The sequence below is a fragment of the Desmodus rotundus genome, chromosome X, assembly GCF_022682495.2.
Source record: "Desmodus rotundus isolate HL8 chromosome X, HLdesRot8A.1, whole genome shotgun sequence".
In the NCBI taxonomy this organism is placed as follows: Eukaryota; Metazoa; Chordata; class Mammalia; order Chiroptera; family Phyllostomidae; genus Desmodus; species Desmodus rotundus.
In genome coordinates this window covers 93,819,470-93,846,614 of record NC_071400.1, presented here as the reverse complement: position 1 = coordinate 93,846,614, position 27,145 = coordinate 93,819,470, and the positions used below count along the sequence as shown (strand labels likewise).

Here is a 27,145-nt window from a genome sequence, read left to right as displayed (position 1 = left end):
TGTAGAAGGTTTTTTTTTTTTTTATAACCTAATATTGATAATCTGGGAACACAAAGCTTTCGACAAAATAATGAACCCCCCTACTAAGCTCTAACTCAGAGGAAAATGAAAAGCTGCTCTGCATTCTCATTGTATCCACCTGGTTGGTTAACATCTTGCTATTCTATCACCTCTTGGGCTAATTAGAAGTTCTAGGTCAACACAGACTAAACCTCAGTCCACCACCGAAATCCCCAATAGATACCAAGCAACGAGAATGTCTTTCAGCCAACACTGGCCTTGAATAAGGGTAGGTCCTCACAGCACACCTAAAACAGACATCTTAGAACTGGTCAGTCATACCCTCACCTCATAGGTATAAATACTCTAGTAGAGACAGATAAAAATCACTGGACATGGTGGCAGCATGCCTGGGTTCAAGTCCTCATTCTTTATATTTCTAGCATGGTGGCCTTAGCAAATCAATCTTCCAGAGCCTCAATTTTCTCATTTATAAACCAGGAATAAGAATAATGGCTCAAAAATGACTGCCATTGGTATTAAATGCCACAGATACATAAGAAGATGCCTTGTGAACCAAAAAGTGTTATTATGCAAATATTAGAACTGGCATTAGTTTGCCCACCATGCAGATTCTTCAGCGCTGAAATTCCTCTTACCTCCTTCCTTCACTCTATCCTTTCCGCTTGGTATTGCTACCTTTGTTTTCATACAGTCTTGATGAGCCCTATCCATTCCCTGACACAAACTCCCATTCTATTAGCCATCCTCACTCCCTAAATAGCTTCTCCTGCTAGGACCTTTGAAACAGACATCTTGTGCACATATTCATCTACATCCTCAACCTTCACCCCAAACCCTCGCTCTTCCTCCTCACGTGAACTGAAACCTGGTTTAACCACAGTGCCTTCATTTTCCTTGTGTCCCTCCCAAATCACAGGGCTTGAATAAAATCCCTTTTCATGTGAAATATGATATTCCTGATTCTTACTACCTAAGTGGTGGGTCTTAACAGTATTCTTAGTAGCAAAAAATCAAGAAACACTTAGTCCAAACCTGCTTGTTAAAGCAAATTAAATCATTTCCCATTGATACAGATCATCAATGACTTCGCTTCAGCAAGGGAAATAGATGATTGTACACATACAACCTTTGTCGTTTGATTATATACTCATTATCTTCAATGTTAATATTTTACAGAAAACAAATGAGCCCTTCCACTAGATACTTCTCCTTGGTAAAGAGAATAATATGCATTTCAGTTACTTATAAATCTTCTGTAAAGGGAGTTCCTTTGTTTCATCTTTTTCTTCTTCTGGAAATAGTTTGCTTTTTCCAGTACACCTTTGCCCAGTATTAATCATGTGTGGGATTTGAAGTTTTGGCACATAAAGTGAACAGTAATTGAAATAAAAAGAAATTGCATCCTTTTGCTTCTCTGAAGTAAAGAATACATTTCACTTTTGAAAGTTTGTTATGATCACAGGAGAGGAGGAGGGGGAAACTGTCAGGAAAAACTGTGTAAATCTGGTTTTTTTAGATTTTATTTATTTATTTTCAGAGAGACGGGAAGGGAGGGAGAAAGATAGGGAGAGAAACATTGATGTGAGAGAGAAACATCAATCAATTGCCTCTCCTATGTACCCTAACCAGGGACCAAATCCACAACCCATGCCTGTGCCCGACCAGAACCGAACCTGCGACCTGTCACTTCGCAGAATGACGCCCAACCATCTGAGCCACACCAATCAAGGCAAAAATTGAGTAAATCTTGAAATGGATACAAAATATCACAGAGTGTCTGGCAAATGCACCTTTCTGGACAATTTCTACCATTTATTGTTTGAGTTATTTTGCAAATCTGTAAGTTGTATATAAAACTAACAAAATGCAAATGGTTCTTGTCCACAGAAAAGCAAGTGAGTTGTGTCTGGTGGAACACGACTGGTGACTCCCTAATGTATGGACTGGTGCATCTTTTTGTAAATGAACATCACCATTCTTCGATTTCATGGTTCCTTGAAGTCTCCTTTGAGCTAGTTTTAACATTAATTAACTAGTTTTGTCATTAATAAATGACATAACAACATCTTTGATAGCATTTATTTTTGATTTATATGAATCATGATTTTACCATTTTTTAAAAGATATTTTTTACAAATTGGTAGTCACAAAATAGTCATGGGGATGTAAAGCACAGCATAGGGAATATGGTGCAAAATAATGTAATAGCTATGTATGGTGCCACACGGGTACTTGAAATATAGGGGGAACACTTAATAAAGTTTAAAATTGTCTAACCACTATGCTGTACACCTGAAACTTAAACAAAATAATACTGAAGGTAAAATGTAATTGAAAAAAATAAAATTAAAAGGTATCTTTTAAAGGTAAAGACTGTACATTGACTAAGGAAGGTAAGACCTTAAAGACCCAAGAAATCTGCATATTTTATGGTTTTTAAATAAAAGTCAGAGGTATGACCTGTACCTCAATACATGTTATGTTTAATCTTCTCAACAACTCTGAGAGAGGGGTACCATAATTATTCTCATTTTATAAACAATAAGAGGAAAGCAAAAGAGGTGAAGTAATTTGTTTATATTCAAATAATTAGCAAGAGAAAAAACCACAATTAAAAACCCAACATCCGGGCCCCAGAATGCATTTGATGAACCATCAAACAATAGTGCTGTACATGTGTCCTTGCTAGAAGGAGACAGCACTCAACATTCTTGGCTAACATTGAAACAGCATCTCTCAACCACAGCACGACTGACATTTGGGCTTGAATAACTCTTTGTTGTGAGGTGCTGTCCTGGGCATAGTAGGATGTTTAGCAGCACCCCTAATTTCTGCCCACTAGATGCTGGTAGCAACCCGCCTTGCCAACCCCCAACTGTGACAACAAAAATGTCTGTAAACATTGCCAAATATCTCCTATGAGGCAAAATTACCCCTGGATGAGACCCACTTGATCTACACTAATATGTAATACAAAGGAACAAAATTAAGGTTTTGACATCTTAATAAATAAATATTGTGAAGCAGAGAGAAAATTCTTTAATACCTGTGAAAAGAGTTTAATTCATCAAAGTAGATTTACCACTAGAAGGCATATTTGACAGTGCTTACCTTATGGCTAACTGTATCTCATTAGCAGGAAGGGTGTGATTTTTCGAAGGATCTGTAACCACGAACCAGAATGATACCCGCTGGGTTACATTGCAGACTAGGACATGGGAAATGCTGCGGATGATAGAAAGAAAAAAAAACACTGTAAGCAAACAATACCAAATTTCATTAGACCATCCCATCTGGCATTATTGTCATCATAAGAGATGTCTTAGCTATAAATGAAAAATTATTTCTATCATTATGAAGAAAGGTCTTATTAAAAATAAACTTATACAGGAAATTGCCTTTGTTTCAAAACCATATACTTGAGAACCATTCCTTAAATAAGGAATCTCCCCAAAAAATAAAATCAAGAAGAAATACTTATAGACAGCTTTAGGAACCTCACTCACCATCACCTGTTAGCTGACAGCTCCCCTGCCTCCCATACACTTGGCTTCTCTGAACCACAGAAGCCGCTCAGGTCCAGATAAATCTGTTACCCACTGCTGACCCAATACTTGCTCTGATGGCCACTATTTCTATACCTCACCCACTCAGGTATTGGGGCTGGACCAATAACACACCTCCAAATTGAAGGGCTACAATCAGTTTACCACAAACCTTTGGGCATTGTTCTTGCAGTTACCTTCTTTCAAACTAAAAATTAGAAAAGTACATGGATTACCAGTAGAAATGACAAAGAAATGGCATTACTGTTTGGATGGAGACAATCTATATATGAGTGCAGGAACTTATTGAAGGCTGAAAATTATAGGAGAGCCTGAATTAAATCAACATTGTTGGTACTAAATGATAAAATCCTGAATGAATTTCACTACTTCCTGAAGAGCAAAATTGCAAACAGTGATATTAGCAACCATTCCAGAAGAATAAAACAAGAATCCCCTTTACTAGTAAATGTAAATGTGTTGTTTTTCCTAAAAAGAGCATTCAAGTGCATTGTGTTCATTTTTACAACAATGAAAGAGAGTACTCTTCTGTGAATTTTCCATACTTCTCAGAACCTGGTAGTAATGATTATATTTTCTGTCCTTAAATGTCAAGTACAGGAGTCAAAGGCTTCTTAGGCTCCCTGCCCAGAGCCAAGCACCTGGGGCCAGCAGTGGGAAGCTGGAGGTTCCTCTAGCCTCTTTGACTTCCCAGTGTTTGCTGAAGTTGGAGCTGGGAGAAAGGGGAGAAGTGGCTTGGCATGTGCAGGACCCGATACACAGAGGATCCCATATGCCATCAACCCACATGCTGCCCTTGTACCCCCATTCCAACAATCAGCCTATCCCTACCTGCTTCAAAACTCCAAACAGCAGGAATATCTCAGAGTTGAATCACCCATGGAAGACACCAACCCCACAACCCCACGATCCTGGGCAACTACCTGAGCAGGTACCAAACCACAGCCAATGCCCTTCTATGCCACACCCACTGCCCCAGTGCACCCTTTCCCACAGTCCAGGCAGCCGGGAACAGTGAACAGTCTCCTACTCACCCACCTGAACTGCTGGGTCCAAAATCAAAACCCACCCATCACACCACCCGGCTGGCACTAAGACAGAGTCTGGAGGGAGGTGATGCCCGAATCTTGGAGATGCTTTCCGAGCTGGCCAGCAGTTCAGACCCCCATGGGGCTGCGTTTTCCAGGCTATCAGAAGAGCATCATGAAGCAGTAATGTTGGAATGCCTGCCACCTGCCATATACCCAGAGCCTGGTGACCATCAAAATTCCTCCTCCTCAGCACAGAGGGAGCTTCTACAAATGTGCACCCACCCAAGAGCACCCTGACACCTGCGCAAAGGAGACCGTGCTGAAGGCTCCCAGCCAAAACAAGAAAGGCAAAAGGAGTTCAGACCACTCTGGTTTGAGACCCCAGACACTGAGAGAATGAGGCAGAGCCCAGGGCGCCAGCTGACTGCCTTCAAGCCATCTAGAGAAAGGGGTGATCATTTCCCTTGGGCCCAGGCCTGGGCCTCTGCTCCTGGTGCAACAGCGTCCAGAGGAGGACACTGCCACCACCCTCCCTGAGCCTTCCCTGTCTGCCACCCACCTTGATGCAAGGATGCCACTAGCCCAGGCCACACAGTCACAGCCTTAGTCTGAGGTCACCACTGTGTCCTGTTAGCCAAGGTCCTGAGTCTCCAACCCACAGTTCTTAGGCCCTGGAGAGCCTTGCTCTAGCCCTGCATGAGTCACAGACACCAGGAGGCCACCTCCCAAGGCCCCCACTGGCAGGTCTGCCGAGCCCCAGACCCTCCCCCATCCTCAGCTGGCAGCTCCCACGTGCAGAATCACTGCTATGATCAAACCGTTGCCTGCCTCCCATCCACCCCTGCCCCTGCCTTTTCCCAGAGCATGCTCCTCAGGGAGGCGTCTTTCCCCCATTGGCCCACTTTGTATACTTATGAGTGTGTTCTTAATTGAAATGATTATAGGCATTGTTATTATCATGAAGATTCTCATAGTCTTTCTTTAAAGATACATACAATAGGATTTCTTCCACACTACAGTTTCTCCACCTTGGCACTGTTAACATTTGGGGCCAGATAAGTGTTGTTTGTTGGGTGCTGTCCTCTGCATTGCAGGAATTTAACAGAACCAGTCTCTAACCTCAGGGTGCCAGCAGCATATCCACCTTGTGAAAATAATGCCATTGCCAAATATTCCACGGGGTGGAGGTGGAGGCTTGGGGGGAGGGGGGTGTGTGTATGTGTGTGGGGGGGGGGGTCCAAAAAAAAAAAAATCACCCTGGTGAGAACGACTGGGGGGACAGTGACCTCTACTGGCAGGAACAGTCAAGCTTGGTCTCCAAAAATGTGTGATTTTAAAACACATCAAAGATTCAGAGATGAACAAAATGAAGTGGTCCATGCTTGGAAAATATTTACCCAATTTTGTAGAATGAATTATTCACGGTTTTGCCCTAGTTAATGATCAGACAGTATAAAGTTTTTCCTAAATGAGCTACTCATTTAAGCTCTCCAGGTTGGCAAAAGTTGAAAATGTTAAAGAACAACAAATGCTGGGAAAGATGCAGACAATTAGAATCCCAAATGGTGCTGTAGGTATCAGTGGGTCCAGCCATTCTAGAAATGTTTTCTAGAACGCTAGAACGGTGGGCGGCTACCAGTAATTCCCTTACATGGGGAGAGAGAAAGGGAGAGGGAGGGAGAAAGAGAGGGGAGGATGCTCTCTGCCAAACTCTGTCAGAGCTGAGAACTGGAACAACCTCAATGCCCATCAGTAGGGAACAGAGAAGTAAATCTGGTATGGCTACCAAGCGAGTACTAGTCCACAGACTCAAGGGAAGAGAGCCCAGGATTTCTAGACCACTGGGCTATTGAGTCGGACAAGTCTATGTTGGGCAGATGTGCTCTGCATTTCAGGATGTTTAGCAGCTGCCCTGGCCTCTGTCAAGTAGGTGTCATTAGGCCACCTCCAGCAGTGACAATCAAAAATGTCTACTAACATCGCCAAATATCCTCTGAAGGACAGAAAGAACCCCCAGTGGGAAGCTACTGAAATAGAGCTACCCGTTTGGTTTTTTTTTTTAAGGGATAAATGTCAAAAAGTGCATTATTGAATGAAAAAGGGGGTGGGGGCAGAATGTTATGTGTAGCACTTGCCATTTACATAAATTAAAGAAATACACAGTAATACTGCTGGTACAAGGGAAGAAGCCAGCAGCCAGGTAAGAGGCCATTTGAACACTTGGCCTATGTTTTTCTTTCCATCTAAAGCCTCTTTAAATGCGACTCAAACATGAACTTCATGGTATTTTTCTTTTGAGAGTCAGAGAATGTGCTGTAAGCCAAGCAAAGTCCCTTGTCCCATGGATCCTGATTTCTAAACCAGTGGAGACAGAAGACAACCAAGTACCGTATTTTTCAGACCATGAGATGCACCTAGATTTTAGAGGAGGAAAATAGGAAAAAAAGTTTTGAAGCAAAAAAAGAGGAGGAAAAAATATTTAATAACATAAATAACATAGTATTTCACCAATGTCAATGTAAGCTACATTTGGACTATAAGATGCACCCCCATTTTCCTCCCAAATGGGGGGGGGGGGAGAAAGGTGCGTCTTATAGTCCAAAAAGTACGGTAAATAATGTGCACGCTGTCAAGTGGGCAGAAGTGCGGTGGAGAAAGATAAAGCAGGAGGAGGAATGCACGCACTCCCGGGACACCACACGGGCCCCAGTACTCTCCTGTCTTCCCTCAGCATGGAACTACACTAGCCCTTACCATGAATTCAGATTCTGTACTCAGTGATTCTTTAGCGTGGCAACTCACGCTGTAATGAGCACCTCGGCAAATAAAATGATAAAATATAAATGTCTTCTCAACTTGGAAATAAAGGTTCTCAAAAGATTAAAATGTTGCCGAAATACTCAACCCAGCACTTGCAATGAAACCGTTACTGTGAGATACAAACAGCCTGGCTCGGAAGCTCTACAAATGAAGCTTTGATTTAGCAGATGACTTCTTGTCATTTGCTGGACATGACTCGGGGCATTTCATTCTACAAGACTTAGTAGAAAGGGGCTGAGATCTCAGCGTGTCAGTGAAGGCACTGCTGGTGTTGTGAGAGGAAATTCCTCCTCGTTATGTGGAAATGTCCTGAGTGGGCGCCACACCGAGTATCTCTCACCCCCACCCTTTCAGTGCCAGAACGGTCTCCAGTCACAGATATGGCCCAGCAACGTACACATTTCCATGTGCTGCAACACAGGGCCGGGGTCAGTGCCATGCCCAGGTGAGAAACACTTACAAAGCTCTCCAGATGTGTCAAGGGCATGAAGAACAAGGGAAGATGCAAAGACTGGCAGACTGGATCAGGCTAAGGAGGAATGGGTTCTAGAACAGAAAAGGACCGCTGGGGTAAAACAAAGGAAACCTGAAAATGCTACAGTTTAGTAGTATTGAGCCAATGTCAATTTCTTAATTTTCATGTATCTGTCATGGTTATTTAACATAGTAACCTTAGGAAAACGGGTGAAGGTTCTACGGGAGAATTTCTCCACCTCAGCACTACTACGTGGTAGGCCGGCTAGCTCTTGCTTGTGAGAAGCTGTCTATTCTTTTGAGGGATGCATCGCGGCGTCCCCAGGCTGTACGCGCTAGAGCACCAGACATTTGCAAACATCCCTGGGAGCAGTGGAGGCACAAAGTAGCTCCTGGTCGAGGGCTGTTGGTACACAGAATCTCTCTGTATTATCTTTGCAACTCTTGTAAATATCCCAATTAAATACAAACACTCACAAATACAGGAACACGGCAGTTATTTTTAAAGTTCCCTGGACACACTAAAATGATCTACAAGAATAAAACAAGGCAATGGATTAATAATGCTTCTTACTGGCTTCCTTGATACAGATGTGACAAATACACATGTACTTAGAACAATAAGGAAGAGCTGAATTCAATTGTAAAGTAATGGGAACTGTCAATGTAAGGGTGCTCTTAATACTTATTAAAAATTTCTGAAAATTGGTTCTGTTGTATATTCAACTGTATCAAGTACTTGTTACAATACCTCCCACTGTACTAGTGTCTTAGGAAGCACCGTTTCCACCATTTACCCAAGACTGATATTAGCCAAAAAAGGGAGTAGCTTTAGCTGCTTGGGCTCTTCTTCAACAGAAGAAACTAAGCGTCCCTCCTGCGTGATGCTTGCACCAGGAAAAGTAAGTCTAACATTAAACAAACCGAAGTCACTGGTGCTCAACAAACACCAACCACAGACATCTAATTGCGGACATGTGTTCATATTTTGTTCAGATGCAGGCAGTTGCAGTAGCAATGAGTAAGCACAGCTCCTAACACAGCAAGGGGGAGGGGAAGGGCCAGGGGAAGCACACCACAGCTTCTGGAGGCGGCTGCAAGAGCAAGGCCACAGAAGAAGATGGGGACACACTCAGGGACTGGGGCTTCCTCCTGCTTTGCACGATGCTCTGAGAAATCAACTGAAGTCTTGTCTGCCCCAAGAGTGTGAAAGGGAGGCTCAAGGAGAGAGAAAACCCAGGCAGCAGGGGGCTACTTCGACTGTAGCTGTTCTAAGTCTTAGAAGATCTCAGCACAGAAAAACTCCTGTGACTCTGTATGGTGACATATATTAACTACACTTATTGCGGTGACCGTTCCCCAATATATGCAAATGCTGACCCATTATGCTGTATACCTGAAGCTAGTACAATGAGGTATGTCAGTTACACCTCACATAAACAAACTGAGATGCCATTAGCACAGCTCAGTAGAAAATATGTGCTTCAGGCTGTAAATAGAGATGGGTCTGCTGGCGTTCTTTAAATTTACTTCAATGACCATTTTGACCAATTGTTTTTACCAAAAAAGTGATTTTAACACATGCACGAGCGACTTCTTTCTGCCAATCACTGAAAAGGAACCAGTGCCCACGGCCTTTCCTTAAGTGTGGAGAGCCCTGGTCTGAGGGGGCTCTCTGAGAACTGGCTCCCCCGCCATTTCTCTCCAAAGGACCAGACAGGGCCAACTGCGTCCAGCGGGCACCAAGAACGGGCTCTTGTTTCTGGAAATCAGAAGGACTAGGTAGCAGCTGGGCTGTGTCTCTCCAGCACAAGACTGTTAATCCCCTTACCGTGGATACAGCACCATGTTGTTCCTTGGCAGATCACAGGACTTGTCCCTGAATAACTCGGCAGAGGAGGAAATCCATTCTCTGCCCGCCACCGTTTCACTCAGAGACAAAATGCCTTGCCTGAATTAGATTTCTACCTCTCTTGCTAACAATGACAGAATATCTTATGGCCAATATTTGAATAAGGTAGGCAGATAAATTTCCCTAGTTTATCTGGGAAATACACTAAAATTTAAACTTAGATTATATTTTCCATAGAAATGACTTTCTATACAGCAGGCAGTGACTCCACCCAGCTCCCGTCAGCAGCCTCCACTTAGCCCCAGGAACACCTTACGTGCAGACTGCTCACAAAGCTGCCCTCTCTCGCCCCAGTCCCAGGAGGTTCAAGCCAGCCTTGCACCTTTAGACTGGTCTGGCTTAGAGACAGGCACCAGGTTCCACTCCACAGCACACTCTCAATGACTGGGGACAGCCTCATAATCTCTGGAACTGCAAGTGCTGCTTCTCTGGTGGCAGCTTGAAGTGTGCTGACAATGTCTGCAAGCTGGGAAGGATCCAACAAAGAGATAAGACACCAGTCTCTCCCCTCACAGACAATACTACTCTCTGAGAGAGGTTCTCTGCCTGACTGCAGGTTGGCAGGGAAAAGAGCAAGGTTGTCACTCTTATACACAACCCCTGGTATGGCATGGGTACTAACTCAGCCACGTGGACCCAACTGTAAGCACCCTGCGTGGCTGCATGGTGTCTATGCACCAGAACCCCTCCCTGCCCCTGTGCTATGGGGCAGGGGGGAAACGCCACAGCCTCTCTGCCTTCCCACACCCTCTACCTGCCTGACCCTCCAGCATCCTCTTCCACTGCCTGCTTGGGGTAGTTGTGACTGCACCAGTTCAGCTCTCTTTAGAGAGGCTCTTCTCCTTGATCGTCAGTCACGGTTACACCGCATCAAGAATACGCCAGTTGTAAGTTCCATATATGTGAGGACATCCTCAGGAGATACTGAGCTCTCTGTCACTGGAGGTGATCAAGCTCAATAGACGAGATACTGTAGTAAGGACCAGACAAAAGGTGGGATAAAAATGAGAGTATTCATTATTCTGTTTATTTCTTAACTATCTTTAGTGAGTTCATCTTACACCTTCAATTTAGGGCATCTCAGTATCGTTAGGTTTTCCGGAACATTCATAGAATAAGCAATAATGGGGTAGACAAAACAAGAGACAGCATATGTTCCAGGTGAGAATCCCTGAGGCCATCCCAGAAAGGGATATTTCCCACCCTCCAGAATTCACTCTGCCCCACACTGGCACCTAAAGACCTTTGGAAGGCAGAAGGTTTAAAACCTGTCCAAGTTGCCAAGCTACTGGTGTCTCCCATGCAACCCCCACACTGGATATGGCCGCCTCTCTGCTAAATTGTCTTCAATCCCGTCTAGCATTTTGTGGCACCCTTTCCTGCAGGGGAAGCCTATGCATGTAAAAGGCTATGCAGTCTTTTTTATGGGAGTGCTTGTAGAAGTAGGCCCAGCATCTGGACTGCATTTTAAACACATCCCGATTCATTATGCAGACTCATCACTCAGCCCCTGACAGCAGTGTGGCTGGGACTCATCCTGCCTCGGCCTTTACAGAAAAAAAGTTTGTTGACCCTAATCTAGTTCTGTACTTTTTGATTCTTTCCACTGATTTTGGCAACAAAACCCTCAATGTAGCTTGTGCACCCAATTCCAAGGAAAATGTTTTTGTAAGTAAATCAGGTCAGATATTCCCAGACTCCTACAATCCCCCAGGTTCTGAAAGAAAAAAATTTCTAAAATGAATTCGCCAAAATTAATGTGAAATGTGTAAATGAACTTTTCCTAAGAATGGAAGCACCTGATTCGACATAGTCATTTGCAAGGTGAAATTTAGGCACGTAGAGGAAATCACTGTACCATGAACACAGCAACCTAGAAAACCTGCTGACTAAGAAGGACTCAAAGATGAAAGAGACTAGCTGAGGGATCAGCACTGTGAGATAACCACTAGCTTTCTTATACTTTTTATTTAGAATTTTTTCTAATACTATTATCTAATTTTTATTGAAAAAAGTTATTATAAATAGTTGTGGAAAGAATGCATAAGATAAAAGTAAATATATTTTTTCTAAAACAACCTATAAAATAGAAGTAGAGCTCACTTAGGGTATAACTTTATTTTACTATAGACCTCATTATTTTGATTTTTTGAGTCATGTGAATATATTACCTATTTTTTAAAGATATGTGTATATATATACATGTGTACACACAAATTTATAGATTGTATATTTACTTTGCTCCCCCAAATTCCACTCTTCTTACTTCTTTATTACTTATAGTCACGGCCCATGCGTTGTATGTTGTGGGTTTGATGGAGACCAGTAAATAGCAATCCTCTTTGCCAGCTTCTGAAGCATTATAAAATTAACGCAAAAGAATGAAGGCTGGGTTGGAGGCTATGACTTTAATCAGCAACCAAATTTCCTTTGGAATTTTTTTAAATCCTGAAATGAGATCAATTCCTCTATAGTGTCCCAGGTGGAACGGAACTGAGGCAAGTATGGCCACATACTGGAGTAGAATGCAAGACGCCGAACACCTTCCGATGTGCACCTACCAATCTAAACAGTCCTCAGCCGTGACCAGCACACACAGCCTTTCAGGTGTGTGTGCCTGCCCATGCAGGGCCAGACTCGGTACTTGCTGTAGGGAGCAGCACAGAAAAATGGCTGCAATCTAAGGACAGGACGGCTCTGAAAGAGAAGGGAAACTGTGCCCAATCTTTCCTTCCAGCCCACCAATCAGATCAGTCATTTTACGTCTCAAGGGGAAGTTGAGGGATGGAGGAGAGAGAAACCAGGAGTGCTACCCTAATCACAGATGGAGATGGTAAGAAACATCACAGATTGACAAAATTCCTCTGGAAGAATAGATAAAAATGCAAAACTATTAAAAATTGTACTAAAGCTTTGAAGAAAGTAAACAAGGTGCTATGACAGATACCGACAGTGGGACAAACCTATACATATTTAAGTTACTTTCAAAATGAGTGCTATGGACTTATTTGTCTCCCTCCCTCCAAATTGATATCTTGAAGCCCTAACCCCCAATGTGACTGTGTTGGGCCTGTGGGGGGTAATTATGGCTAAATTAGTTCATAAGGTAGAGCCCTGATAGTATAGGATTAGTGTCTTCATAAGAAGAGACACCAGAGAACTCACTCTGTCCCCGTCCACTTCCCCCTTAATGAAGAAGAGGTCACATGACCACACAATGATCTGGTGGCACCTGCAAGCCAAAAGAAGAGCCCTCGGAATGAAACCTACCTTAGCAGTGGCTTGATCTTGGACTTCCCAGCATCCAGAACTGTGAGGAATAAACTTTTGTTGTTTTAAGCCACCCAGTCTGTGATATTTTGCTATAGCAGCCCGAGCTGACTGATACAATGAGAGTAGAGTTCTTACCTATCCTATATATCTATTGATCAGCAAAAGATACATGTATACAATGGAAACGTAGAAAGCTTATGACATATGACTACATTTGTTTCAATATTCATTTTGATAGTGTCCATTGAATGAAGGGCATTGTTAAAACATGATATAAACTTGTAAACTGAGCTAGATGACACAAGTTTTTTTAAAATGTTAAACAAAAATGTAGATTCCTTAAAGTTAGATTAATAAATTGTTTACAAGTTTTAAATTACTGCACTATCTCAAATAATACTGCAAGTTGTCCATTAAGATGTTTCACTGTTTACTTACTCTGTGGTTCCTCTGTTGGGAAATTTTCTCATGGAGAAAGCTATCATTGCTTTGAAGAGATATTCCTCATTTGCATCCCAGGCATACTGAAAGAGAAGACAGACATAATGTAAAATGAAGAGCCATGAGGTAAATATGATGCATTGGGTTCTCATTGTGGCCATAGTTTGTTCTCTCTCTCTCTCTCTCTCTCTCTCTCTCTCTCTCTCATCCTTCTCATACATTGCAGACTGGAGGGTACGATGAATTATGTCTCCATAATGCATAACATTCAGGATAGAGTTTCTTGGATAGTCTATGTTTCCAAGTGTGGTATGTTTCCCTTTGTATCATTTCTTCAGAACCTGCAGTATTAGTAGCCGGTCAATAAATAGCACATTTGGACATCTCATCCTGGACAAATATAGTCATTTCCCTTCCTTCCTTTCTCCCTTCCCTCAGAATCTGATTCCCCCTCTCAGCTTCCTTTCCTTTATTAACAGCAGTACAATTTCTCTTTTTATTTTCTTAGCTGGAAACTTGAATGTATGTGCATGTTATGGGCTGAATTGCCCCCCCCCCCAATTTATATGCTGAAGTCTTATCCCAGAACCTTGGGATGTAATCATATTTGGAGACAGTGTCGTTATGGAAGTGATTAAGTTAAAATGAAATCAATAGGGTGGGCCCTAGTCCAATATGACTGGAGTACTTACAAGAGAAAGTGTGGATACAGACACACTGAGAGAAGACATGTGAAGACACAGGGAGAAGACAACCATGTACAAGCCAAGGAGAGAGGCCTGGAACACATCCTTCCCTCGGGAACTCAGGAGGAGCCAACTCTGATGAGACCCTGTCTTGGATTTCTAGCCACCGGAACGGAGAGAAAATAAACTGCTGTTGTTTCAGTGACCCACTCTGTGGTCACGGTAAACTAACGTGGCTGACCTCACATCACAGGTGAGTAATCAAGTATTACTGGAGAAAGTCACAAAACAGGGTTTGTCGGTTTAACTCTAAGTTCATGATGACCGACTTTCAAATTGCCTGCGAGTCCCTTAGGTTTCTCCATCAGTTTTCTCTGTGCCTCGTGGTTCACAATGACTATTGCAAGGCCCCTTCAGGCCCCCGAATCTCAGTGCTTTCCCTCACATCTCACTCTCACAAGATCCTCTTGTTTTGTAATTTATAGATTCATCTCCAGTCATTGATTCACAATCTGCCAGCCTCCTGTCACCAAATACAAAACCACCTCCACAGACACACACCCTATCCACACCCTTCCCTGAAGGGCCAGCCGTGGTCTCTCTGCCCCTGGCAATGGCTGTTCCACCCACCTCCATTAGGAAGACTTCCTCTGCCCTTCTCACGATCTCAACAGTATCGTTTCGACCTTCCTGCTGTTCAATGCTGACCTGAGCCTGTCCCACTGGCTTTTAGCCACACTCAAGTCTTTCCCACTAAAACAACAGCAAAACCAAATCGCTTTACTCAGTCCTCCTTCATCTACCTACTTCTGTCTCTCTCTGGCCCCTCACGTCCAAAATTCTCAAAGGACTTGTCCATACTTCTGCCCTCCTATGTTCACCGCCCACTTCTTCTTAACCCCCTTCGCTATCTGCCTTCCGGTTCTGCCACGCTACAGAAACGGCTGTCTCTAAAGTCACCAGTGACGCCCGCATCGCTTCGCACAATGAGCACACTTCAGTCTCATCTCGCTGGGCCTCTCAACTGCACTTGCCACTCTTGCAAACTCCCTTCATCTTGAAGCACTCTCTTCCCTGTTGTGATACAAGAGTTCCCTGGTTTTCTTCCAGCCCCTGCCCCACTTGCAGGTTCACCCTCTTCTGCAAGGGCTGCAAGTTTTAGGGAAACTCTAAGCTGTCCTATACGCCCCCTCCTCTTGGCACTTTTCCCCTCAGTGCTGTTATTTACTCAAGCCTTCCATTATCACCTTCGAACAAATGACTCAGGAATGTACATCTTAAGCCAGCTCCATCCTTGCCTCTTTGTCAATAACAGCTCAAACACAAGTCCCAAACTGAAGTCTGTTCTTATCTGTACTTGGTTGCCTGACTGATAAATAGGACATCACTCCTCCAGCAGCATAATGAGAAACAAAAGCTTCATCCTTGACCCCTCATCCCTTGTCATACCATCCCTGTGGCTGTCGAATCCCTTCACTACCTCTGTCCACCAGCACACTGTATTTCAAATGGACATCACCTCTCATCTACACTATTCCTATCGCCTCCTACCTGCTGCCTCCTTTCTACTCTCGTACCCTCCGATCTGTCTTGCACTATGGTTAAACTGTCTTCCAACACCAATTCTGTCATGACATCTCTTCTGCAAAACCCCCCACTTGCTTTAAAGACAATACCAACTCCCCCCCCCCCGACATCATCCACATATTCTTTGGCCTGACCCCTCCTTTCTCTCTAAACTCATGGTGTGCCCCGTTCCTCCTCACTGCTCCAGTCCCAGACACCTTAGTCTTCCCTCCACCCCCGCTCTCGCCAAGATCCTTCGTATAATAACTCTTTGAACATGCTGTTCCTTCTGCCTTTTTTTTTTTTCTTTTAAGGCTTAGATCACGTCTACTTATGCTTCAGACCTCACAGTAAATGCCAGGTACCGAGGCCCCTGACAAGGCCAAAGCCCCTGTGCACTTCTCTTTCCTGTAATACTCGTCCAGACCACACACTTGCATTTGGTTCACTAAATATTTACTGGACGACCAACTCTCCCACTATTATAAGCTACACAACGGCAAGGACAAGCCTGATTTTAAGCTGCTCTGCATCTCCCAAATCCAGTTTGGTGCCTGCTCTCAGAGAATCCTGGGATAACCAACCCTATACACTGGTAGAGAGAGTGCATCCTGCAGCCAAACCAGGTTCAGGTCTTACCTCTGTCACTTGCTGACTTGAGATCTTGAGCAGGTCACTTAATTTCTTTGTACTCTCATCCATCTGATGAGAACAGGAATACCTGAACTACCTTCCTGAAAGGGTTGATGTGAGGGCTAAATGAGCTGATGTGAGTGAGCAAAGTGCTTGGAAGGGGCCCAGCTAGAAGGTAAAGTAGGTTCTCAATAAATGTTGGCTAACATAATAATTATTACTCATTGAGTGAATAAAATCAGACATTGGTAGACTGGCCTCCAAACAGAACATCTCTAAGTTTCTTTAGTGCTCCTTTACTGTTTCTAGCCTGGCGCATCTTAATGACACATTCTATTGTGGAAGCTTTTCACAGACTGGAAAACTGAAACTAGAATTACAAAATACCTTCTCATTAATTTGACACACTATCCTGTTCCCATAACAACATGAGCTCCGTGAGTATTTTTTAATTTCAATTTCATAAGCATGTATTTCATATTGTTATTTTTTAATCCCCACCCAAGTTATCTTTATTGATTTTAGACAGGGAGGAAAGGAGAGAGAGAGAGAAACATCAATGTGAAAGAGAAACACCTATAGATTGCCTCCCGTGCGCGCCCTGACTGGGAATCAAACCCACAACCTCTTAGTGTACAGGACGATGCTCCAACCAAGTGAGCCACCCGGCCAGGGCTCATGTTGTTATTTTGATATTAAAGAAACTTCATGTTAGAATTTGACAATTTTGTGCTATGAAAGATCTTTTGTGGGTACGACCTCTTTTCAATGACAAAGATGGGGCTAACAAAATTCAAGTGACCACAGTAGTGAGGCACAGAGCCCAACCCAAACCTAACTGCCTGACTCAGGCCCCTTTGCTCGACTATGCAGGGTTGAAATGTTCAAGGATGCAAAATTGTTCTGTGTAATACAAAACTTCACATTGTCTAGCATATACTGTAGATAAAATATTTCAGGCAAAATCACTTTATTGACAATTTCTATTTTAACTACAATTTTTTACTTTAAGAAAATATCAGTTTTGAGGTCTTTAGAAGCAATCTATGCAACTTCAAGGTAACTATGCAGAGAGTTATAATTACACAAAGCACAGTGTTATTAGTAAACAAAATTTAAAATGAACATGCAGGATCTCCACTTACTGCTTTATCTCCCAGAGCTGTTTTGATACTAAGTCTCACTTTAAAAGCATTTTTTGCATCTGCCAGGGAGAAAAAAGAGGAGTATTTGACAAAATCTGCCAAAAAAGAGTCTAATAAATCCTAACATTTAATACAAATCAAATCAACAAAACACATAACTGCAATTATTCTGCCCCCCAAATTCCCAAAAGTTTAACTGCAATCACATTGGGTGGTTAAATTTTTCTTTCCAATTCATCAAACAATCACAGACTCAACTTTTAAGCCACAACACATCTACAGATTTGGAAAAATAAAGAAGCCTTTCAGTTAAAGACTTATCAAACATCAGAAAACTATGAATCTATTTGTTCAGTTTCAAGGCTACATACCTGGTTGACAGAGTTCAGCACGAATAGCAGTCGCCAGAAAAAAGAGCGGCCACAACATTCTCTCAGAGAGGCAACCACAAGGCAAACCAAGGGAAAAATAAGCCACCCTCCACTTAAATCTGCCTTAGCCATTCTGTGATCCGGATTAGAATTCAGAAAAAAAAAGCAAGCCACCAGCTAGAAGGTTTAATGATTAACCCCCGATGCTTGGGTTAATACTTTGATAGAAGCAGCCCATCTCCTGTCAGTTATTTACAAAAACCTGCTTGAAAAACAGGTTAGTTGTCCTTTGCAAACTACCTTGAAAGAATGTCTCCTCTGCTGACTTTTCAAAGGCTGAATCTGCCTCCGCCCCCTTTCTTGTCTGGTTCAGTGTAGGGTGGAGAGAACTGAGTCCGCTCTGGGAGTTTTCCGTGGCATGAACTCTCCATCTTTTCAGGCCTGAAGTATCTGGCTGACAGATAAGCTCTCTTAAATTTGGCAAGCTAATATCACTCCTTTCTATGTCCAGTGAACAAAGGCCTTGCAAGAATGGCCTTACCTGACACACTTCTGCAGGTACGCAACCCTAGCAGAGCTTCCAATCCAAAGGGAATGCCCTCAGGTGTGGCAGTTGTGTAAAATCACAGCTGATGATATAGAGCAGAGCTGCCCGACGGAACATTCTCTGGTGATGGAAATGTTCCATAGCTGCACGGTGCCGGAGGGTAGTCAGTAGACCTGGTGGCTGTCGAGCTCTTGCAATGGGGCTAGTGCTGCTGTGAAATGGGATTTTTGATTAATTTAAGTAGCCGCATGTCGCTAGTGAGTACATTGGTCAGTGAGGATATGGAGCAGTAATTAAGAGCTACCTACCTACCGTGAACTAGGCCTGCTGGGTTCTTTCTGTAATCTTCCAAAGAGCAACTCACAGGTGCTGTTGTTATCATTATCGTACAATGAGGAAATCAAGGAGCTGGCGCTCAAGGCATTGGTGGCCATGGGAGGAGTGGAATAGGTGTCACTTGAACCCTCTCTCCACCATACTGAGTCACACTGCATCTCGGGTCATCACTAGTAAAACTTAAAATTGCAGCCAAGTCTCAGAGATGCTCTGAGTAAGATAAAGAATGGAAAAGAATCTTTCCCTAGTGGGCACTCCCTCTAGAGGCCAACAGAAGCCCCCACCGTGGGTCGATGTCAGGGCTTTCCTCTCTACCATGGTGCCTCCTCATGAATTTGGCCCCCAAATTGTGATGGGCGCTTGAAAACCGTGAGTGCAAAAATTAGGTTGGGTGACCCTAATGTTAAATAGAAAATTTGGAGTTTTAAAGCAACAATGAGAAAAATGGCAGCAGCGATACTTCTGCCACACTTTGACAGTCATATCATTTCCCCCTCCTAGTTAGGGTGCTATTTTATCCTAGAGGACCCACTTCTGCTCACGGACGCCACCTGAGGAAGCTTTCCCACGTCTCCTTCACCTTGGTGGCAAGCGCACAAAGTCAGGAAAAAGTTGTGCCAGAGGGAGAGGCAGCCCAAAGTGAGCCCATTGGTGGCAAGGGGAGGAGTGGAACAGCTGGCACTTGAACCCCCTCTAGAAATTTCACTATTAGGTAACATGGAAATTTCCGAGAAGGAAGAGCTCACATAACAAACCCCCGCAAACAAAGTCACACTAGATGAAATTATCTTGTTAGACACGATGAAGTCATCACGGGAAGGAAAGCCAGTAGATAGATGGTAACAAAATGGATTATTGGCATCCAGGAACCAAGCCATGTTAGAGAGAGAAACCTGCATCAGTTTTCCTTTAGCCTTAAACTCCATAAACGTATCAAATGTCCCCCTCTTGCTTTTACTTAATCACCTCTGCGACTAGGATTGAAGACAGTGAAATGCTGAATTGTAGTGTAAGCCATTCATTTGAAAAGAGAAGAAAATCTTGTACCTTTTGAGTAACGATTTTTCCATGTTTGCTCTCTCATTGTAAAAATAATCTAAAAAGAGCAATAAAGTTCTGTACAGAAAATACAAAGAGGCGAAACATAAAAGTACAAACACCCTTAATGCCACCGGCACAGACGATCAATGTGAATATATTTAAATAGTTGAAACACACCTTCCTTAGCCTTGGAGCTTACGTGACCCTTCTGTCGTTTTGTCTCATTGCAGCAGCACTATCAGAACCAGGTGATGTAACGGGAGCAACATGTACCTTGTTGCCTTCCTGACTCTAACGGGATTGTTGCTCTTCCACAGGATCCGGTGAGTCACACTAAATTCGATGTGTTGTAAGCTAAAGTCTCCTCTTATTTCTAGTTTACTGAAAATTTCTTTTAGCAATCATCCATGTTGAATTTTATCAACTGTCTTTTCAGCATCTCTTAACATGATCCTAGACTTTTTTTTTTTTACAGAAATGTACCTTAGAGTTTCTTTCTTTTTTAAAGAAACCTTATTTATTTACTTTTTAGAGAGAGGGTGAGGGAGAGAAACATCAATGTGTGGTTGCCTTTTGCATGTCTCCAACCAAGCAGGGACCAGGCCTGCAACCTAGGCATGTGCCCTGACTGGGAATTGAACCAGCAATCCTTTGCTTTGTAGGCTCATGCTCAATCCACTGAGCTACATCAGCCAGGGCCTGATCCTAGACTTTTTACCATTTGGTGCACTGTATTAATAAATTTCTTTACATTAATCTGTCAGAAATACTCATTTTGATGATTTTTAACATATTTCAAGACTTAATTGCTGCATTTTCCCTTAGGTTTTTAGACCTATTTTCATAGAAGAATATCATGTAGGTCCTTTTCAAGTGCTGATTCTTTTTTAAAAAATATTTTATTTACTTATTTATTTATAGACAGAAGGGAAGGGAAGGAGAAAGACAGGGAGAGAAACATCAATGTGTGGTTGCCTCTCCTACACCCCCTACTGGGGACCTGGCCTGCAACCCAGGCATGTGCCCTGACTGGGAATCGAACCACGACCCTTTGGTTCGCAGGCCGGCGCTCAATCCACTGAGCCACACCAGCCAGGGCAAGTGCTGATTCATGAAGTTTATTTTTTTCCTGCTCTTATTACCATCTTGAAAATGTTATAGAAAGATTTCTAACATTGTCTACATTTACAAATACTTAAAAATGCAGAAAAAACACGAAACTCAGAGTTGAAGAATGTGGACCATACACATTTTGGAGGAAAAGTTCTTTCAAAATTTTCATTTCCTACATTGTCATTTATTGCAGGTTTCATATTTCTTTCTGAGTCTATTTTGGCCATTGACAATTTCCAAGAAACCCATTCATTTCATTAAGGTTTTCAACTATTCTTGTGGACTTTATATATTTTCCACAAAGTATCTACATTCATTGCTTATATCCCCTCTATATTTTCTGGTGTGTATTTCTTTCTCATTTTCCACTATCTTGCCAGAAGTTCATCCAGTGTTGTTGTTTAATAAAAGAACAACATCTTGAATTTAATTTTCAATTTTTTTACTGCTTTGTGATTCATCAATCTTATTTACATTTATTAAGTCCTTACTCCTGTTGTCAGTACAGTGGCTTTCTTGTTCTTTTTATAACTCTTGGACTGGCTAATAGGCTTATTTATTTTTAATGTTTCTCAGTTAATAATGAAAATATCTGTGACTATTAATTTTCCTTGGAATACTCTTCCAGCACATGACATAAGAAGTAAAATGTGCCCTGGCTGGTGTGGCTCAGTGGATTGAGTGCCAGCCTGCAAACCAAAAGTTCAAAGGTTTGATTCCCAGTCAGGGCACATGCCTGGGTTGCGGGCCAGGTCCCCAGTAGGGGGCGCTTGAGAAGCAACCACACATTGCTGTTTCTCTCCCTCTGTTTCCCTCCCTTCCCCCTCTCTAAAAATAAATAAATAAAATCTTTTTTAAAAAGAAGTATAGATGTACAGTGATCTCATTCTTTTTTCTAAAAAGTCTATAATTACAGTTTTAATTTTTCTGTACTCCAGTATTTGCTCAGAAATGTACTTGACAATCACAAAAGAAACAGCAGCCCAAAATGAAATGATTAAAAATATCATTTTTATAGGTCCTGTGAGGTGAATAGAAAAAGTATAACAATAAAGTAAGACATTCACTTAAAATATGAAGAATCTTACAAAGTATGGATCATTTCGAACATGCTAAAAATGATTTAACAAAGAACTGGATAGCTCAATAAAATAGGTGGAACATAGAACTAGATACGATTGTTTTTGCCTCTTCACATACTATCTTTACTTTCTTATACTTTTCAAAATATTATATCAATTTAGTCTTTATTTTCATGCACAATTTTAAGTATTAAACGTCCAGAGAATTCATATCAAACTTGTTTCGTACAAGGCTCATTTCAGCAACTCCACATATGGGAGCCTAATACATTATTAGTAGCAGTGGTAATGATGACAAATGAAGCAGTTTCAATCATTCTGAATATGTTACTATTGACTTCTGTTCCTAGTTGAGAGAATGTAAATAAAGGCTTGAGATTACTGTTGCCCTGAGCAATAGAAAAGGCACCGAGTCTCCTGAGAGAGGAAAAAGAAATTGATTTTTCCATGTTTTTACATACTCCACAACAGTATTAAAAAGCAGTTTGTTGGCACATAACTATTGATCTACTGCTCTGGAGGGTAAATGTGAGACCACGTGAAAACGTGTGAGCTGTTCTTTTGATTCATGTGAGATGCCTTTTAAAGTTCATCAGAGCTGTAAAAGCACATGGGGATATTCACGCTCCATTTAGTACCTTCAATAAAACAAGAGGTAGGAGGAACCAGCATTGCTTTTAAATCTTGACCCTGATTATTGTTTTATTGTCACATACAGGTATTTCATAAACGTATAACACCTAAAACTAGTAAACTGTGAAACCATTTCAAATATAACTTTACTCTGTAAAATTTTTATTGGGTTTTGAGAAATGTGTCTAGCCATGACATTAAAAGAAATCAAACCTTTAATAGCTGAACATGTAAATTTTATAAGATTTTATAACCTTGTATTTTTAAACTAATGGCTCTACTCATTTATAGTATTTTCTAAATTAGAGGTTGTAGAATTTTAAATAAATGTAATTACTCCTCATTTAAACTGAAATGAAATTGATATTCTATAAACAATATCAAGATGTCTAATATTTTCAGTATAATTAGTAGATAAAAAAATTATTCTACTCTAAATTGTCAGTGTTAAGATACATGACAAAATAAAGTATTTTGTCTATTGTGAAAAATAACTATATTTTAACTCAGTGGTTCTCAATGGGGGTAGATTTTGTCTTCCAGAAGACATTTTGGCAATGTCTGGAGTCATTTTTGGTTGTCACAAATGGGGGAGGTGTGCTACTGGCATCTAGTGGGTAGAGGCCAGGGTTGGTGCCAAACATCCTACAAACTTTAGAAACATCATTAGGCCTTCATATGGTACCTTTTTTCCCCATGTGTTTGAGTTAATGGAAATAACTCACAAAAGGCACAGCAGGAGATAAAGGGGAACCAAATGTGCATGTATGTGTGTAAAATCAAGCATACTTTAAGACTTTAACATCATTTGTTCCATGTTCTGATATTAGTAAAATGAACTCATTTATCTTTTTATTAAGAGAGCTATAAGAAAAAATAAGCTTGGTTGCTGGACCCACTCCAACAGCCCATGATTAATAAGCATAAACACATCTAAAACTCACTGTCATTGAATGAGGTTTCTACATTCCATTGTCCTTCTTCTCCCTGTCATTCACATTGAAGTCGTGTCCACATTAAAATCTTCATTAACACCCCAGTGCCCATGTCAGAGAATCCAAACTCTTGAACCTGTAAGATCTGAACCTAATTTGGGCTTTCTAGATGTATCAACACTAATGCCACTGCCCCATCTTCCTCTAAGCCATTCTGCCAGCTAGTCCGTGCAAGTAGGCCAGGTCCTACCTCTGTTCTTTGTGTGTGTATATTTTCACACTATTTCCTTAACTTCAATACTATGAGCTTTCCCCTTGTTTACCTTGAAACATATTAACCATTGTTACAGGCCTATCTCAATACCACCTCCTTTGAGAAATTTTTTTTTATTATAGCTTTTTATTTGTTATTAAACTTGTCCAACCTACTTTCTATCCTCTCCTTCTCCTGCGTTCCTATAGTATTTTGTTCACATTCATACAAGCATCTATTGCTAACACGACTTTTCTATCTTACAAACTTTAATTCCTGGAGGGCAGGGACTATATCTGGTTCAATTCTGCATTTCTCATGGCTCATGAATATTTGATAATTTCATAAAACTGAATTGACTTACATGAATTATAAACTGGCATTCTAAGAAGTTCAAGGCTGTGGAAATGAAGTATCATGAGGCATCATTGCAATTTTATTTTTCCATCCCTAGCCAGAGAAAAACAACTTCACTATCTTTCATAAACAGTCCTGGGTTTGGAATATTTTTGTCTCTGTTTTCATACCATATGCCCTTTTTAAGATGAGAGAGAAAACCTGAACACACAATACTCAGACGGCTCATCAAATTTTGTAGGTTAATCAAAAGCCATGGCCATTGTGCACTTTGTCTCTTTTTTCACAGGGTAACATTTTTCTAGTTCAGAGAGAGTTAATCACTACTGTGTGGAAATAAAGATTAATTCAGACAAACTGAGTGAGTGTAATGCTGCCAACTTAACATTCTCGAAGTAGGAATTTAAAGGACACTGTCTTAAACAGAATACATGTGTGCTTGTCTGCACGCTTCGTCTTGTGCGTGAAGACCAGCACATTAAAATGCGTCCCATGTAGTAAAAGCAAGAGTTTCTTGACATTTCTTCCTAGATGTTTAACTCTTTCCAAAGTTGCTTGGTTGTTACACAAAGAGTATTCTCACAGTTTTGGTAAGACACGATTTTCTTCTAGGCTAAAATTATTGTAGCCATGCTCTATGGAGTAGCATTTGTCATCCTTAATCTTCTATTTGGCTGACAGTTAGTGTCGCCCAGTCACGCTTAGCCTTGCCTGTAGGTACTTCCTTTGCCAACCTCTACAAAGAGGTGGAGGGGCCATTGGGCCATGTATCTTTTAGGTTAGATGCTCTTGTTTTCGTAACAGAATCTTAAACTAACCTTGCTCCAGTTGATATACAAAGCATATGAATTAATCAACATATCAAAGTTTCTGCCCTTAAGTTTTGGCCAGCGAAAATGACCTTCATCCTTCTATTGTCAGAAAATCATCAGCTTACAGTTAAGAAAAGTTTCCTTTGAGGACTGCCTAAAAGACGTCCATGCTAGACCTCTATTACTACAAATCTGAAATGTCAGATAGGTTGTTGCAGCCACTCATCCATCCTGCACCCACCACAGACCTTGTCACTCTATTACAGAACTTCTTCCTTCTCAGCGTGGACTCGGCCACAAATCTTCCACAGGCAGTTATTACACCAGATGACATGTGAGTTGAGATTTAGTTGCCATCACGGGGAATGGTGATCTAATAATGCTGTCCCAAATAAAGCCTGTGATCTCAAATGCAAAGGAAGTGTGGGAGCTTTGTGATTGTGGCAACAGTGTACATGGAGGATATCTATGGAAAACTTCTTACAGTACTTTGTTTCCTACTTTGTTCACAGTATCATGACAAAGAATCAGGACTTCACTATAAGTCACACAAAAAAACTGTGCTTCTTAAAAACAAACAAACATGGACCGGGAGGGTAGTATGCTAACAGAAATAAGACAGAGACAAGTAACATACGATCTCACTTATATGTGAAATCTTAAAAAAAAAAAAAAACTAACGAAAGAAAAAAAAGAAAAACTCATAGACACAGAACAGATTGGTGGGTTGCCAGAGGCAGGGTGAGGGGCAGGGGTAAAATGGGTGAAGAAGGTCAAAAGCTAATTTTAGTTATAAAATAAATAAGCCACATGATGTAATGTACAGCACAGCAACTATGGTTAATTATACTCTAGATCTGACAGTTACTAGGAAATTTAATCTTAAAAGTCCTCATCACAAGAAAGAAGAATCTGTAACTATGAGTAGTGACATATATTAACTAGACTTAATGTGATCATTTTGACATATACACAGTACTGAATCATTGTTGTACACCTGAAACTAATGTTAGATGTATATTATACCTCAATTTTTTTTTAAAAAAACGGCATTTACCAAGTCTTTTTCCACCTATTAACCAACCCTTCCGTACCACACCTTCTTTAACTTTCTCATCAATTCTTGTCCCATCCAAACTCAAGTGGGGGTAACTTTAGGCTGTAAACTCCTTGTGGTTTTCTTGTCACTGGAGCACAGTACCCCATAAATGCAATTTAAACAAATGAATAGCTGAATGGCTAATGGAAAGTGCCCCTGCCCCCCAGGAGTGTCGGTTCAGAGATTTCAGGACAGAAAAAGAAGGGGGGAAAAAGCCAGTAATAACCGCTTCACTTTTTTCTTGTGGACCCAGAATTGTAAATGAAGGAAGTAAAGATTAATCTCAGGGCAGGGGACCATAGGCAGAGATCTAAATATGTTCTAGATCATGTTCTAGATCACAGGCCCTAGACAACAGGAGGGCACTAGGTGCCTAGGAAGTCATTTTAAGAACACAGCAAGTATTGGAGCGTGCTTACTCTGTGCAGCTGCCTAGTACTAAAGGTCAGCTGAGGGACTGGTAGGAACACAGTTCCAGTACGTTCCCAGTTATGTTTCCTATCCAGATTCTGCTCGTAGCTGTGGTGTTTGGTGCTGGGAGAAATATGAAGAAAGGTGAATTATTAGACGAAGATCTAGGATCCGCAGGCTTGTTCCATTACTAACAAGCCGCCGAAGTCTAGCTCTGAGACCTGGATGGCTCTCTTTGGAAACTCGTGGGCCCCGCCCACTCCTCCTCGGCTTCCCAGGAACAAATTTCGCCAGCAGAGGCAGAGCGAGAGGCGTGGACTTGGTCTGCAAGGAACGGAAAGTGAGTGGCCTGGGTGGGTACCCAAGGAGCGGCCACGACCAAATGCCGAAAAATGAGCAGGAAGGCAGTGAGCTCGACCAACCGGTCTTGCAGCACAACGGAGGCAGAACGTCGGGATTGGCCAGGACACAGGGGGAAGGAAACGCCCCCCGGAATGAAGGGGCGGGGCCTGGAGCCGTGGGAAGTAGGAAGGAGTGCCAGCGACGGCCTTGCCAGTAGGGGCGTGACCTAGGCGGGGCCCCAG

General features: G+C 41.9%; 1 protein-coding gene and 1 long non-coding RNA gene across 2 annotated transcripts in view; both read right to left on the bottom strand.

Moving 5' to 3' along the window:
• Positions 1 to 18,099, bottom strand: part of CLTRN (collectrin, amino acid transport regulator) — a 29,041-nt gene extending 10,942 nt beyond the window's left edge. The window contains exons 1-4 of the mRNA XM_024569934.3: positions 17,943 to 18,099; positions 17,572 to 17,630; positions 13,539 to 13,624; positions 3,136 to 3,249 (exon numbers count right to left, since the gene is read on the bottom strand). Coding sequence (XP_024425702.1) covers positions 3,136 to 3,249; positions 13,539 to 13,624; positions 17,572 to 17,630; positions 17,943 to 18,000 — 317 coding nt within the window. The 5' untranslated portion in view covers positions 18,001 to 18,099. The remainder of the gene's footprint in view (positions 1 to 3,135; positions 3,250 to 13,538; positions 13,625 to 17,571; positions 17,631 to 17,942) is intronic.
• A 163-nt stretch (positions 18,100 to 18,262) lies between these two features.
• Positions 18,263 to 27,145, bottom strand: part of LOC123480698 (uncharacterized) — a 9,749-nt gene continuing 866 nt past the window's right edge. The window contains exons 2-3 of the long non-coding RNA XR_006656787.2: positions 18,484 to 18,700; positions 18,263 to 18,392 (exon numbers count right to left, since the gene is read on the bottom strand). This is a non-coding gene — a long non-coding RNA (uncharacterized lncRNA). The remainder of the gene's footprint in view (positions 18,393 to 18,483; positions 18,701 to 27,145) is intronic.